Below are 14,140 nucleotides of genomic sequence, written 5' to 3'. Positions count from 1 at the left end.
AGCTGCTCATGCAATCAAACAAGACACCAGAGAGCAAAGGAAAGGTGTGAATAGAAGAAAAGTAGGAGAGGTTTGAATATGAAGACAGAAAAGAAAACTGGGTTGGACTGATGATGATGTTTTCAGATACATTTGGACATCATTAGCTTCTTCTCTTTATTGATGTAACAGTTTTAGCAACATGGACATGGAAGTTTGTTGGATTATAAAATCCTTAAGTACATTTTTTTTGGAAATTATTGAATATTCACTGCTAGACATTTAGTCGCCGGATGCTGTGTTTGAAAACCAATATCGGTCCAACCCTTAAACGAGATTGTAGAAGTAGAAAAGCAAAAGTGTGTTTTACCTTGAGCACAATCTTGTTGTCAGAGGTTGGGGTGCGACCCACCCATAAAGCAAACTTACAGGGGTCTCCCTCAACGTGCTCTGTCACCCCCAACTCCGACGTCTGGGAAGAAAGAATACTAATATGAGAATATGTCATCATAAGTGTCACAGGTGAGTCAGGTAGTCTTTAAAAAGGTTCAGATATTCACTGTGGTATAATGGCCCATTCAACAACTAACTGTCATCTCTTGAGAGACTGTCCCAAGTGTTGATTTAAGTATCTGCAATCGGATATACAAAGATGTGAAGCATCAAGAAATATTAAAAATGCCAATTCTGATTGACTCTTAGGGCTGCACAGTGATTTGGTGGTTGGCACTTTTGCCTTGCAGCGAGAAGATCCCCAGTGTGTGTCCTAGGGCTGGACCTGAATATCCCGAATTTCCGTTCGCTACGGCGGTATCTGGATATTAATTTTGGTATCCGAAGATTCTAAATTGTCTGTAGGTGTAAATGTAAGTGTGATTGTTTGTCTCTGTATGTAACCCTGTGATAGAGGGTGTCCTCTGCCTTCACCCTAAGTCACCTGGGACAGACTCCAGCCCCACCATGACCCTCATGAGGATTAAGTTGTGTATAGATGATGGATGGATGGATGATTGCATCTTCAAATACATTGTTGCTGAGGTTCACTAAAGGTAAGTGCACATTTCATGCAATAATCTACTTACAAGGAGTTTGCTCTTGTAGATGTATTTGCTCCTGCCATTGGAGTCCTTGACCTCCTTGCTGAAGACGAGGGACATCTCAAAGAGGAAGAGGTGGCGTTCTCGACCTTTCCGGATCAGAGTCTTTGGATCCCAGACCTGGAATGACTCCTGAAGAATCAGCTCGCCTTGTGACTCGATATTTTCATCGAAACCTGGAGGAAAGGACGAGGTATCACCATGGAATTAGTTTCAAAAACCCACTGCCTGATTACATGCATGAACATTTTGATGTAATTCAACAAAAGGTGAGGTTGCTCCAAAATCACAACAAAATAAAAAGTCGTGTGCGTGGATCACCTTCCAGCATTGAGAGGTGCATGGCATCGTTGGCCTTCTTGGGAACACTGAGCATCACCTCCAGGCCGTCCTTGATCTCTCCTTTACCTTCTTCACAGCACGTCAGCAGTTCCTAAACAGACACACAAAGAAGCATGATAACAGGAACCATGGAGACAGTGAATGCTGCACTAATATTTGGTATTATGTTTCACCTTCAGCAGCAGCTGATACTTGGTGATTCTCTGCACTGGCTTGATCAAATAGGACGAGATGGAGTTGGCCAGTCGGTGCCGCTGTTGAATTTCCTGTCATTAAACACACAGAAAAGCACAGTGATGTAACTGTAGGCAACAGACATGGACTAACCAGCTTCACTTTAATGACTGACAGTGTAACTCACATCAAAGTAGTTCCCAGCGTGTTCTAAAATGAGCTGGGTGGAGTCAGGTTTGTTCTTACAGTAGTTCACATACATCTGGAACTTGTCAGCCTTAAAAAGAAGAGAAACAGTTCAGTAATGACAGCAAAAGGTTTATAAACCTTCTGTCTTAAAGCCAGAGGGTAACTCTGTAAACTGTAAAGATTTATGAACCTAAATCTTCAGAGATGCAGTACATGATATTGTTAATGAGGTCCAAGGACACACATCATACATACCCATGTGACAAAACAATGCCCAACATCCTCCGGTAGCTGCTCATATTTTTCCAACTCTTTGAGAAAGATGCTGACAAAACAAGGCAAGAGATTAAAATTTGACAAACAGCAAAAAAAGTCTACAGCTGTTATTTTAAGTATCTTCATCAGGTAGCAACACTGCAAAACTTCCATATATACACACAAGAACTATGCCAACCAGAGGATTAGGATTAGTTTGGCTGATGATCATCTGGCGCCTACTCAAAGGCCGCGTGTCAGCCATTAAAAAACAGCACCAACAAGATACAAAATTACTCAATATAACAATAAATCTTAACATCAGAATTGTCAAGGTTAAAAACAAAGTACATCAATTTAAATTCCTACAGTGTTATCGAGACTATTAAGTCCATTCTTTTACCAAGACAAAATTGATGTACCTGTCACTTATCCAAGTCTGTAGTGATTTTTTTCCACTTTTAATCCGACCCCATGATACTCACATTCAAGCCTCACTTAAAATCAAAGTCTACATAAATAGAGAGGAGTTTCTTACTTATGGTGGAATTCATAGAGGTCCTGCATGTTTCCAAAGATGATGTGCTCCTTATTGATGATTCCTGGAGGAATCTCCTCCACTCCGCTGGTCATCTCCCACAGGTATGTCTGCACGGACAAAAGGGGATTTTAAAACAGAGCCAGCCAAAAATTCTGGATCGGGTTAACAGTGAAGGGCTGTCGAGCTGAACTTACATCCATGCACTCCCTCAGGTCTCGTACGTAGGCTTTTTCGGTCTGAATCAGCTCTGCCATGATGAATCTGGACGCACGCAAAAACACACATACACATGCACAAATTAGCAATTGTCACACTGTCCTCCTTCACACAATGATAAATCAGCACGCCAGCAGCTCCCTTTCAGCCTGTCGGCGTCATCCATTTACACTGATGAATAATGAAAGAGTTATGGGCCATAAAACTTGGCCATAAAGTGGCCATGAATGACTGAAATCATGCTCATGATTTGTGCTGCTCGTATAAAATGACGCAGTCTGCTTTTCCTCTGTTCTGCATGTAGAGTCATTTGTTCTCTGGTGAAGCCTGACTGTTGTGTCTGCGGCACCAACGAAGAAGCTGATACGGAGATGACGAAGTTTAAATCACACAAAACCATTATGTATGTACATTTGCAATGACCTGTCCTATTCAGAACCACTTACAGCTACTGAGAAAAGTAGGGCTTCAGTGTTGAAAAGGACGTTGGAGGGCGACCTTCTTTTAGCAGACCATCTTAGTAAATACTACACTTCTCTGCTGCGTATTTTAGGCACTGAGCCAATCATTTACTTACTTGTGCTTTGGGGCAATAAAACGTTTTTTTCCAGCAGGAGGAAAAAAAAAAAGAAAATGCTGACTGGCTACTATTTTCTTGGTTTGTAGGCAAAGCACAGACTGTTCAAAAGTGGAGCTTTTAGCTGCTAAATGTTAAACAGTTTAATTTGGCACAACCTAGAGCAGTTTTGTAATTTGCTAAATTGCTCTGAACTACCAATTTTTTTATTAAAGTTTTTTTTTTCCTTATGCAGTGAGAGAGTAGAGAGAGAGAGACAGGAAAAGTAGGAAAAGAGAGCAAATGACATACAGCGAGGGTTCGGTTGGGAATGGAGCCAGAGACTCACTGCTGACGGCATTCACAAACCACTCGGCTAATTGGTGCACTGAGAACTAGCAATTCTTTAACAGCTGAGATGTTCTGTAAAGATGTTGTCCTTCATGCATGAAACGTTTTGAGCCAATACTCTGTTTTTATATGAAAGGTGATGCAAACAGGAAGTGGTGACGTACTCCTTTCTGCGTGCCGACTTTCGTTTCTCCTCATTCAGCTCATGGGCAGCAGCATCCCTCAGCTTGACCTCTGACCCTGGAGCTGTGGCTGGGATGATGTCCAGCTGGAGATCCTTACTCTGACACACAAAGAAGCAACGCAAAAGATTAGAGGTTTAAGGAGACAGATCAAGAATCTGGACATGTTTGCATATAATTGTAAAGCAAAACTGAATTACAATTTCAAAAGGTCACCCAAATAGATTGTTTTTATGAAGTGCTTTCAAACAAACTAGGCTTTGTCATGTGGTCAGAAGGTGGTGGTAGACACTACGTTACTCATGGCTGCAGCAAACAGAGTAGCAGAAGCTGGAAAGAAGCCGGTAATTTGTTGTTTGCAAATCGCTTAATAACCTCAAAGAAAAAGAAACAAAAAAATTTTGGCCATCTGCAAGAGAAAAATGTCTTGAGGAAAGTTGTAGTTATTCTTTATTATCAGCTTGTATGTTTCATGCTGTCTAAAGATGAAGACAGCATACGAAGCAGAAACAGTCATGTGAGTTCAATGTCTGGTATGTCAGAACTCACTGGAAAATGGTGTTTCCATCTTCAATTATGTGCATTAACTTTAAAAAAAACAACAACTCATAACCATAAAAATGTCTTTGCAAAACTGAAGCTTTAGCTGTTTCCATCAACGATTTCTAACACAAAAAATAAAAACACAGCCAGTGAGAAGGTGGATTAGCTGAGTTTCTTCTTCCGTGAGTCGCTTCAGAAACACATGACCACTCACTGCCTTGTTCGAGTCCGAGGAGATGCCCAGGGCTTTCTCCAGACTGCAGCGGTACTTGTCCATGCGCAGGGAGAAGTCTCGGTAGCGCTTGTCCACAGCGGTCACCCATTTTTTGATCTCCCCGGCGTGACTGTGTCCTTTCTCGCAGAAGCCATCAGCCAGCTGGATCAGCAGCTTCACACGCTCCTTGGTTTGCTAAAGAAGAGGAATAGGGTGAGTCTGGCTTTCATGCAGACACTAATGTGTGTTTTTTTGTGTGTGTGTGTGTGTGTGTGTGTGTGTGTGTGTGTGTGTTCAGAGGTCAACCTTGGCTGTGATGTGGAAGTCCTCGTGCTCCTTCAGCAGTTCCTGTGTGTGATGGATACTCGAGCCGGTGGATGTATGTGTGGACAGGTAAAACTCTCCGGTGTCATGAATCCACTCGAGAGCCTTTAAACACACAGAAAATATTGTCAGATCACAGGTACACTATTGTTTAAAAGTTTTGGGTCACCTAAAGATGTCTTTATTTTTGAAAGAAAAATTTTTTTTTTTCAATGACGATAACATTAAATTAATCAGAAATACAGTGTAGGAATTGTTAATGTGGTAAATGATTATTCTAGCTGGAAACGGATGATTTTTAATGGAATATCTCCATGGGGGTAAGGAAGAACATTTCCAGCAACCATCACTCTGTGTTCCAATGCTACATTGTGTTAGCTAATGGTGTTGAAAGGCTAATTGAATGCTTGTGCAATTACGTTAGCGCATGAATAAAAATGTGAATTTTCATGGAAAAAATGAAATTGTCTGGGAACGGTAGTGCAAATATTGAGTTGATGTGTGTTGCTGCATTGCTACAGCTACACACATTTCTCCCGTCTTCTCAATAAAATGCGTTCGTCCCTCTAATCTGAACTGTGCCTTTATATTTCACGTACCTGCTTGGCGCTGCGTTCAAACACCACATACTGCTGACACTGATCCAGCCGTCGCTTCCTCATGGTCCAGAAGTGGAGAACACGGTTCTCTCTCTGTAATAGCTCATTGAGGATGTCTACACAACAGAAACACAAACAAACAGGCTTTCAGTTCTTAGACATTCAACAGATTTAATCAGTACTGCCTCCTGTTCCTGCATTCAAAAATCCTGATTTGTTAAAGAGCGTTTTTGTAGTTTCTCCATCAGCGTAATAACACATTTACATATCGGGACTTCCAGGGAATATTCCAGGGAGTGTTGCAGGAGCGGTGTGTCACTGTGTAAGGAAACTACTTTGATGGAGATGGCAGTAAAATTTAAACTAGGTGTGATTTTTTAGTTTTAAAGGCAAGGTCTCAGAGTTTGGATTGTTGTGCTGATGTTACTTTTGAGTGGTTTATATCATTTTGTAGGAATTAAACTAAAACACACATACCATATATATCATTACAGTAATTTCTCCATGCAGTGGAAACATCTGAGTTTAGGTTAATTTGGTCAGCTTTGCGATTGTAGTACTATCACTAAAAGAGTCAAAAACTGGGTGTTGCAACCATTAAACTGCTTTGAGCTATTTATTCCAACTAGTTTTCTGAGTGTTTGAACTTCTTGATTACTTGGCAACTAGTTTTCTTATACTCTCCCTCGCAACATGATACAGCTTAGACAATGTTCAAAGTATTTCCTGATACTCACTTTTAACCTGCTGTTCTGGTGCCTTCACGTGGCTCAGCATCCCAGGCATGTTGACACTGTTCCTGTGCATGTACTTGAGGAAGACGTCAGCGTTTCTTCGGGCCAGAGTGCAAGCCTGGTTGATACATTAACACACACACAGTGAGATCAGACGTGGCATCGAACATTTTGTTAGTTTGTAATCAGATTTTTTTAGTGTGTGTGTTACCTTGAGAAATGCTTCCTTCTGCTCCAGGTGTTTACTGATCATGGGGGTGACGTGATCCGTTTCACAGTTGGGTCCCAGTTTGTCTGCTCCTCCACACCAGTCCTCCTCCCTCTTATACTCCTGCTCCAGGCTCTCCAACACACTACACACCTGTACAGAGAAACACACTCACTCAGTCACACTGAGTTGCATTGTTGAGTATCACAGAAACAGTCAAACTGGTCCGAGTGTCGTACCTGTTCAGAGGTCTTGTAGAAGGCCACAGAGGCGTTGACCAGCTTTAATCGGTCCTCCATCTTTAGCATGAGCTGCTGCCAGTGGGAGGCCACGCTCTCTGCACAGTCTCTGATCAGGTCCATGTCGTAGTGGTTGGCCTGAAGCAGAGCCTCCGCCTTCTGCTGAACCTGCAGGGCACTCTGGTGGGTTTTCTGCAGGGATGGAGGAGGTGGAGAAAGAAGGGGAGTAAAATTATCAAAAGAGCAATTAAAGTCAAATTTTACAGGAGACTTTGGACAGAAAACAAAATAGGATGATGGAATAATGAAACACTGTCACCTCAATGGCATGCTGAAACTGTTCGTGCTCTCTCTGCAGCTGCTCGGCTTCCTGTAGGGAGCTGGCTGTAATTAGACCAGCGTTCAGCATCGACTCGCCATTACGAATCCAACCCAGAACCTGAAAAACAACAAGAAAGCCGCAAACATATGTCAACAACCTCAGACTTTATTTCAGCGTGTTTTTTGTTGTTGTTGTTGTTGTTGAGAACTTAAGACAAGATATCCTGCTCTACTGCAGTCACAAAGTCTCCACCTGCAGATGGCGCCTTGTTGCAGGTATGTGATGGGACTGAGTCCTACCTGCTTGACTTCAGCCTGCAGGTGTCTCAGCTGGACACACTGCTCCAGGTGCCTGCGGTGCTGCTCAGCTGCTAAGTCGAGCTCTTGTTGCTTTTCATGGAGGAACTCCAGCAGGTCCTGAACCCGTGTGGCCATGTCAACGTCCCGATCACACAGCAGCTCCACACCTGGAACGAGGACGCACAGCTGTATTACCTCTGGACAAACACCGCAGATTGAATCTCTGCTAGCTGCAGTTCTTTCTAACGTTCTGTAACTGCCATGAGCTGCAGTTAACCTCAAATACTTTTATCTGTGACAGCCTTAATAATCAGTCACATTTGTATTAATTTTGGAAAAGCACATTTAACTCCAATTGCTGTGTGTTCAGTACACGTGTCGTGATGTAACCATTCCTTGTGCTATTTCACAGAGCACCTATTAGCATGTGAGATCACAGGTGAGTTATTATGGTTAGTGAGTGGGTGCCTCTCATCACAAACGCTGACTGAATCTGACCCGCGACACCTACACAGTATCAATATTAAACTAATGCAGCAACACAGAAATCTGAGCAGCAACAGTGAACATAAACTATCCTGTTTTAACCCTCAGCTGGATCATGACTGGCGTCTGATGTGGCAACCAGGCGATTGTCAAACATCAATTCACTGATGCTCTGCAGCACTTAAAGCCAGAAAACAATGTCATGAAACTCTGGGGGAAAAGAGCTGGTGCAGCTTGTCTTTTTTCAATTCTGTCAAGTTGATCAAAGATGCCAAGAAATACTGTGGTTGGGCCGTTAGTATAAATGGAGCCTGAGGAGAGGACTCACCAGAGGCCTGGACTTCGTTGACGTACTGCAGCAGCTCCTGTCCCTGGTGGATGACATCGAAGGTGAGGTTGTTCATGGTCAGGGCCTTGTCAGCGTGGTGCTGCAGCCTCTGCTCAGCCAGCGTCAGGTCCTCTGTGTCAAAATCATTCATCTGACCTGTCAGCTCCTCATTCCATGACTCCAGGTCAGAGATGATCTGAAGAAGGACAAAGTTCTTTTTAGAGATTGCCTATAGAAGTATTACTGAGAAGTCACTGAGGATGTTGCATGAAGGTTTATGCTGCAAGGAGATGTGTTTGAAAGGACGTGGAGGATATCTGCTGATTTCACATAGTCTAAATTCATTTTTTTCTTCTAAATTCACTTTATGACATTAAGATTTTCACATTAAACTTTCACACACTTAGACACACTGTGCATACCACAAACACAGACAAACATCTCTCCTTCCACACAGACTCACGTCAATGGCGTCTCGCTCAAAGATGCGCAGCTGCAGGAAGAGCTCCAGTTTGATCTTCCTCTCCTGGAACAGCTCCTCCATCTGCGCCTGAGCTTCATCCAGCTGCTGCAGGACACTCTCGATGTGGTTTATGGAGCTGTTGTGGGGTGTCTTGTTGCTGGAGATGGCAGAGTCCCTGGAACACACAATTAAGCAATTAGGTATGAGAAGAAGTGCTGTGCACTTAAAAAAAAACAAACAGCTATAGGACACTGCCGGGCATGATGCCGAGCAGACATAGCTGCTCTAAAAACTGCTGCATAGCATCAGCCTGCAGTGGCAAACCACAAGATTTAAAAATGGTGATACTTGCTATTTAAGTGTGTGAACTGTGAAAGAAAATACAGTATAGAACACACACAGAACACCACCTTAAAAATATACATTTCAAGACTACATTCAAGACTGGCGATCTTTTAAATTCTCTAAAATGAGTTTTAACCTGGTTCATTATTCAATAGTTTTGGCTTGACTGGTGTCTGCTGTAAATAATTTGAGATGTTGTTTTTGTTATTTTGTTTAAATGTGTCTTTAGGTTTTGTGCTTTAACAACAACCTCCATCTTGGAGGACAAAAAAGTCTTTTGCCATTTAACCCTGACTGAGAACATACATGCAGCTCCACATGTTTCTTAACTATCTGCTGTCTTGCATGGATTAAATGAATGAATTAATGTTCATACTTGACCCTTACACATTCTTTAAAGTAGGACTATAATATAAACAAAACAAAAACGTGTGCAGAATAAAAAAAATATCACCTACAGGATCAATAATTACATATTCAAGAGGCAAAATATTTTTAACAATTTTTATGCAATCCAATCAGAGACCACAATATTATTCAAACCAGACTAATTCTAAATGTCTAAAGACGTAACAGAAATGCTTCCATAAACAGTCTTATTGATAGATATCAGAAAAGGTGACATTTAAATCTTCAAACAAAGGCCTGAATACATCTAACATGCACATATTGTACATATGACATGGAGAGCAGGGTGTCAACAGTGAAAAATGAGTGGGACATCAAAACAGACGCCGATTCATTTATCTAACGGATGCACACGTACATGATGGGTGAACACGCCGACACCAGAGACTTTACGAGAGGCTAAATATGAGTAAGCAAAGACAGGAGAGGTTAGGTGGGCTCTGACTGGCTTCAAGTCGGTTAATCGGTGTGACAGATGGATCCCTACGCTCAAATGCACATTCATGAGCGCACGTGTGCACACATACAGTTCAGTATCTTGCACACACCAGCAGAAGGTGTGTGGAGTTACAGTTGCCTCCCGGGGGAGATTGTCACACAATTAGACGTGCGTTTATAGAAGCAGTCTTATGTAAGAATTCACAGCGGAGCCAATACACCAGGGAGAGCGCAATCAAGATGAAGAAAAAAATAAAACAGAGAAAAAAAGGGGGTGGAGAAGAAGAGGGACTGGAACATCCTCTGCATAAAAATAAAGCAGCAGAATGAGGGTGAACTGCGTCCACTTCTCCAACACCCTCCCATTCTCTCTGCTTTCTTTTTTGGTTTTCATGCACCTCATTAATGTCGTCAAAATGACACACAGGTTCTTTTATTGCATATATTTAGCTCTTTTCACTGTTTACACATCTATACAAATTTTAATTCCTGAATAAACTACCGTGCCAAAGTTCTGCTGACAGCAAGACATTATGTAAGTCGAGATAAAAATGATTTCTTCACACATTTTATTGTCTCTATGTTTCTCAAACAGTTACCGTATCATGTTTTGGGCAGACTATGTGCATTATTATCTCACATGAGTAGCTTAAGTGATTTAAAGAATTGGCTGCTGAGATCTGTTTATTATACTTTATACTGTAGTTACCTGGATTTACTGATGCTAGTTTGGCAGTCTGCATTAGACCGCTTTTAGCTTCACATCAGAAGCGAAATGTCGTCTACTTTCAGATCCCTTTCAGAGGGGGATTGACATTTCTCGTCGTGTTTCTTTTTGCAGGTCTATCATTTTATTGGCTTTGATGAGTCAAAGAGTTCTGGAGAGAGTTTCATTAAAGGTTTAAAGTATTTAGTTGTGTCACAACACATTCAACACTACAAAGGAATCACTGAGCTCATCTCTCATGCTCAGCTTTGGGTCCAGGTATAGTCAAGCATGTGAATCTCTACCTGAGCTGCTGGATGAGGTCCTCTCCCTCCTTGATGACATTGACGGTGACCTGCAGCGTGGTCTGCTGCTGTTGGCCAAAGCGCTTGATCAGATCCTGGACGGCCTCCACCGACTCGGCATAAACGTCGTCCAGAAGCTCCTTCTGGAGCTCCTCCAGCCACGTCCACAGCTACAGGAGGAGACGTGGAGGAGAGGTGTCAGGTTTTCTGCAACTTTATTCAGCTGAGTTACGTCACAGAGTCCTAATGCCGTGTGGCTCGTGTGAAGTCTCACTCCATTATTATTACAACCCATCATAAATGCTTTCTGGTTTAACGCTCACACTGGACTGCACCATTTAGGTTCTCACTTTGGCCTTGGTATATATATATATAAACATATACTTTCTCCATCCAATAGCATACAAAGTAACACAAATTTGCTGTTGTTAATACAATTACAAAGCCTTCTTATCAACATTTAGATAGCACATAATACAAACTTAACATAAATTTTTACCCTTACTTCAACAAGATCCTCATACTAATTCTACTCCCAACTATTCCCTTAAGGCTCTGATGCACAACATGGGTCAAGAGATACCCATTTCCCTTTGAATATGGGCCACTTCTGACTCATGTTGTGCACAAAGGGTTAAAGCTGCAGTAGGCAAGAAATCTGGAAAAGGCAAAGAAAAACAAACAACAACAAAAAAATACAGTTCCTCTGCTGCAGCTCTCCCCTAAAATCTCCTGTCACCAGCTACACTTTCTTAAGCTTGAAAAGTAGCCAGGAGAAGTTGAAGACATCAACGTTACTGTAGAATTTTTGAACACTGGTGTAAAAAATACTGCCTGCTGAGAAACATCCTCAGTTTGAACAATGTTCATCTTTCTCTGACTAATTTAACTAAATACAAAACACAGACGTACTCCATTTCATCTGTTAATTATTTCCCTCTTGCTCAGAGAGCACTGTGAAAGCTCTCATCCACACACAGCCCACCATCCACTTCAGCATTACGTCATCCTCCCTGCCCACCTCTTTGACGTGCGTGTGGAAGGCGACAGACATGTCCAGCAGGACTTTGCGCTGCTCCACGCGGCGAACAAAGTCTTGGATTCGGTCTTCGAGCTGGTGGGCGGCCTGGTAGATCTCCTCTGGGTCGCACTCTCCCGTCTGGGCCAGCTGCTCGGCCGCCTCCAGCAGCTTGTCTGCATTGGTGTACGTATTCTACACCGAGGGACAAGAAGAATCAGGGAGAGGAGGATTAGCTCAAGAGGGCAATGTAAAGCGAGCAAAACATATTCTGAAGGCGAGCAGAGAGAGGAGAGCGTAGAGGCAGGGACAGAATGAAAAACAGGATATGCAGAGGACGTATAGACCGATGGAGTCAGTGATAGCAGAGCTGCACAGAGATAACTACTGAAAGGAAATAGAGACAGAGAGTGGGAGAGGGCGAGATAAAGAAGAAGATGCAGAAACAACAAACAGAAACAAAAGGCTATATTAAGGTGGGAAGTCAAAAGGCTGGTATTAATATTCTCTGGTTAAAGCTCATAAGTGGTGAAGGAGTATTCAGCACTGGAGGAAGAATTCAGATTTGATAGTTAAGAGGTAGGGTTGGAGCAACAATACAGCAACACATAAATGCACATAATAAATAATATAGTAAAGTATTGTAGGAGTAAATATATTATTGGCTTATTTCATAGATTAATTAATAACATGGAAAACATTGCAGATGTTTTAGCTGTTCTCTTGTAGCTCAGATTCATAAATCAAATCAAATCCCACCGTTCAGTCTCTGTTATTTGACCACAGTAAAACATGGCTACCTGTGCCACTTCCTCAAAGTCCTCATGTCGTTTCTGCAGAGCTCGGGCTCGGTGGAGGGACTTTCCCACACCTGTGTGTTTGCTGAGGAAGGCCTCGCCATGGTTTTCTATCCAGTCCAAAACCTGTGCAGAAACAGCACATAGCCACAAAGTGAGACAGACCCTGGGAAACGAGCAACCACAAGGGGGCGCTCTGAGGTGGCTGTTGTGCCACAAGCGTTGACGATGATCAAAACTGTGTGTGAGAGCAGAGGAATGACAGAAATGATGATTAGTATTGTACGAGGCGCTGCGCTGAGCCCGTCTTCACACACTCCCCTCCCTGCACTTTGTCCTTCACGGCGCTAATGGACGAGCAGCATCTGCATGGACATTCGACCCAATTCAGTTGCCATAGCAACAGTTGCCATGTCAACTCACTCAGGAAAGCCCATGATTTTTGGACACTGAGCGACTGTATTATCATATCGGACCATTTGATTAAGACACGCTCTTTGTACTCTTCTTCAAACCTTTGTTCTGAGGGAACATTTACATTTCAGGCATTTCCTCAGTGTTCATGTGATGAGTGAACATGCAAAGTTCCAGCTACTTGCTCAAGGACATCTTCATAGGAAATATGACTGTGGCTGGAATCAAACCCTCTATTAAGCATAGAATCCTTCTACTCTGCAGGCTATCCTGCTATTTTCAAATTACTGTCTAACCCTCTCGTGTAATATTGAGAAAACCTGGCAGTAAAGTTTGGTTCTGGATTTACTGCATTTCAACAAACGTGTGCTCCCGTATCACCTAAAACAGGCACACTGTGAATGTGTACTTCATATGTACCTGTTGGACGTCCTGTTGAAAGACGCAGAGCTGCAAACGTTGGTGCAGCCGCACTTTACGGTGCTGCCAGATGTTTTCCAGCTGTCTCTGGTGATGCAGCACCTCGTGGATGATGTCCAGGACGTGGTGCACCGCCTTGGAGTAGTTTGCTGATGCGGTCAGTGAATCAGCGCTGCCCGGGGTCAGAGGTCGCTGCAGCTTGTCCAGCAGAGCTTTGCCGTCTTGGCTCACCTGAAAAAAAGCCGTCGTGGTACTTTACAATGTTTTACAACTACAACAGACATACATAGGTAAGGTGTTTGCTTGCAAAATATGATTTGTATTTGGCTTAAAACAGAAATACAAGCATCAGCAGCCAGCAAGCTGTGTGCCTGCTGGCTGGAAAAGCAAACACTGTTGATGTCAGACTTAAAGAAAAATGATTAGCAAAAGGGGGTTTAGTGAAAGATATAAGGACAGGATTTTTCTTCCACTGCATAGCAGCTCAAAGCACAGTAGTAAAAAGTGTTAATTTATTTAAAAATTAAATTTGCAGTAGACAGTTGTACTGTGGAGAAGCTGGCTGGGGGAAAAAGAAGCTCTTAATTTGACTTTTATTGCCACCTGATTGAATTCTAACAATGTGAGGGTGCATTTTATAGGAAAAAT

General features: G+C 42.5%; 1 protein-coding gene across 5 annotated transcripts in view; it reads right to left on the bottom strand.

Moving 5' to 3' along the window:
- The window catches only part of trioa (trio Rho guanine nucleotide exchange factor a), an 87,078-nt gene that overhangs the window by 18,970 nt on the left and 53,968 nt on the right, over positions 1 to 14,140 (bottom strand). For all 5 annotated transcript variants that reach the window (XM_022205381.2, XM_051955030.1, XM_051955032.1 and 2 more), the window contains exons 12-34: positions 13,493 to 13,723; positions 12,662 to 12,784; positions 11,865 to 12,056; positions 10,844 to 11,013; positions 8,642 to 8,816; positions 8,179 to 8,374; positions 7,365 to 7,531; positions 7,063 to 7,182; positions 6,744 to 6,935; positions 6,508 to 6,657; positions 6,300 to 6,414; positions 5,563 to 5,678; positions 4,946 to 5,068; positions 4,640 to 4,834; positions 3,865 to 3,983; positions 2,772 to 2,838; positions 2,575 to 2,684; positions 2,037 to 2,106; positions 1,780 to 1,869; positions 1,592 to 1,684; positions 1,398 to 1,509; positions 1,062 to 1,252; positions 350 to 451 (exon numbers count right to left, since the gene is read on the bottom strand). In XM_022205381.2, the coding sequence (XP_022061073.1) occupies positions 350 to 451; positions 1,062 to 1,252; positions 1,398 to 1,509; positions 1,592 to 1,684; positions 1,780 to 1,869; positions 2,037 to 2,106; positions 2,575 to 2,684; positions 2,772 to 2,838; positions 3,865 to 3,983; positions 4,640 to 4,834; positions 4,946 to 5,068; positions 5,563 to 5,678; positions 6,300 to 6,414; positions 6,508 to 6,657; positions 6,744 to 6,935; positions 7,063 to 7,182; positions 7,365 to 7,531; positions 8,179 to 8,374; positions 8,642 to 8,816; positions 10,844 to 11,013; positions 11,865 to 12,056; positions 12,662 to 12,784; positions 13,493 to 13,723 (3,219 nt within the window). The remainder of the gene's footprint in view (positions 1 to 349; positions 452 to 1,061; positions 1,253 to 1,397; positions 1,510 to 1,591; positions 1,685 to 1,779; positions 1,870 to 2,036; positions 2,107 to 2,574; positions 2,685 to 2,771; positions 2,839 to 3,864; positions 3,984 to 4,639; positions 4,835 to 4,945; positions 5,069 to 5,562; positions 5,679 to 6,299; positions 6,415 to 6,507; positions 6,658 to 6,743; positions 6,936 to 7,062; positions 7,183 to 7,364; positions 7,532 to 8,178; positions 8,375 to 8,641; positions 8,817 to 10,843; positions 11,014 to 11,864; positions 12,057 to 12,661; positions 12,785 to 13,492; positions 13,724 to 14,140) is intronic.

Source organism: Acanthochromis polyacanthus, chromosome 11 (assembly GCF_021347895.1).
Source record: "Acanthochromis polyacanthus isolate Apoly-LR-REF ecotype Palm Island chromosome 11, KAUST_Apoly_ChrSc, whole genome shotgun sequence".
In the NCBI taxonomy this organism is placed as follows: domain Eukaryota; kingdom Metazoa; phylum Chordata; class Actinopteri; family Pomacentridae; genus Acanthochromis; species Acanthochromis polyacanthus.
The sequence above is the reverse complement of the archived record's forward strand: the minus strand, read 5'-3'. Positions and strand labels throughout refer to the sequence as shown.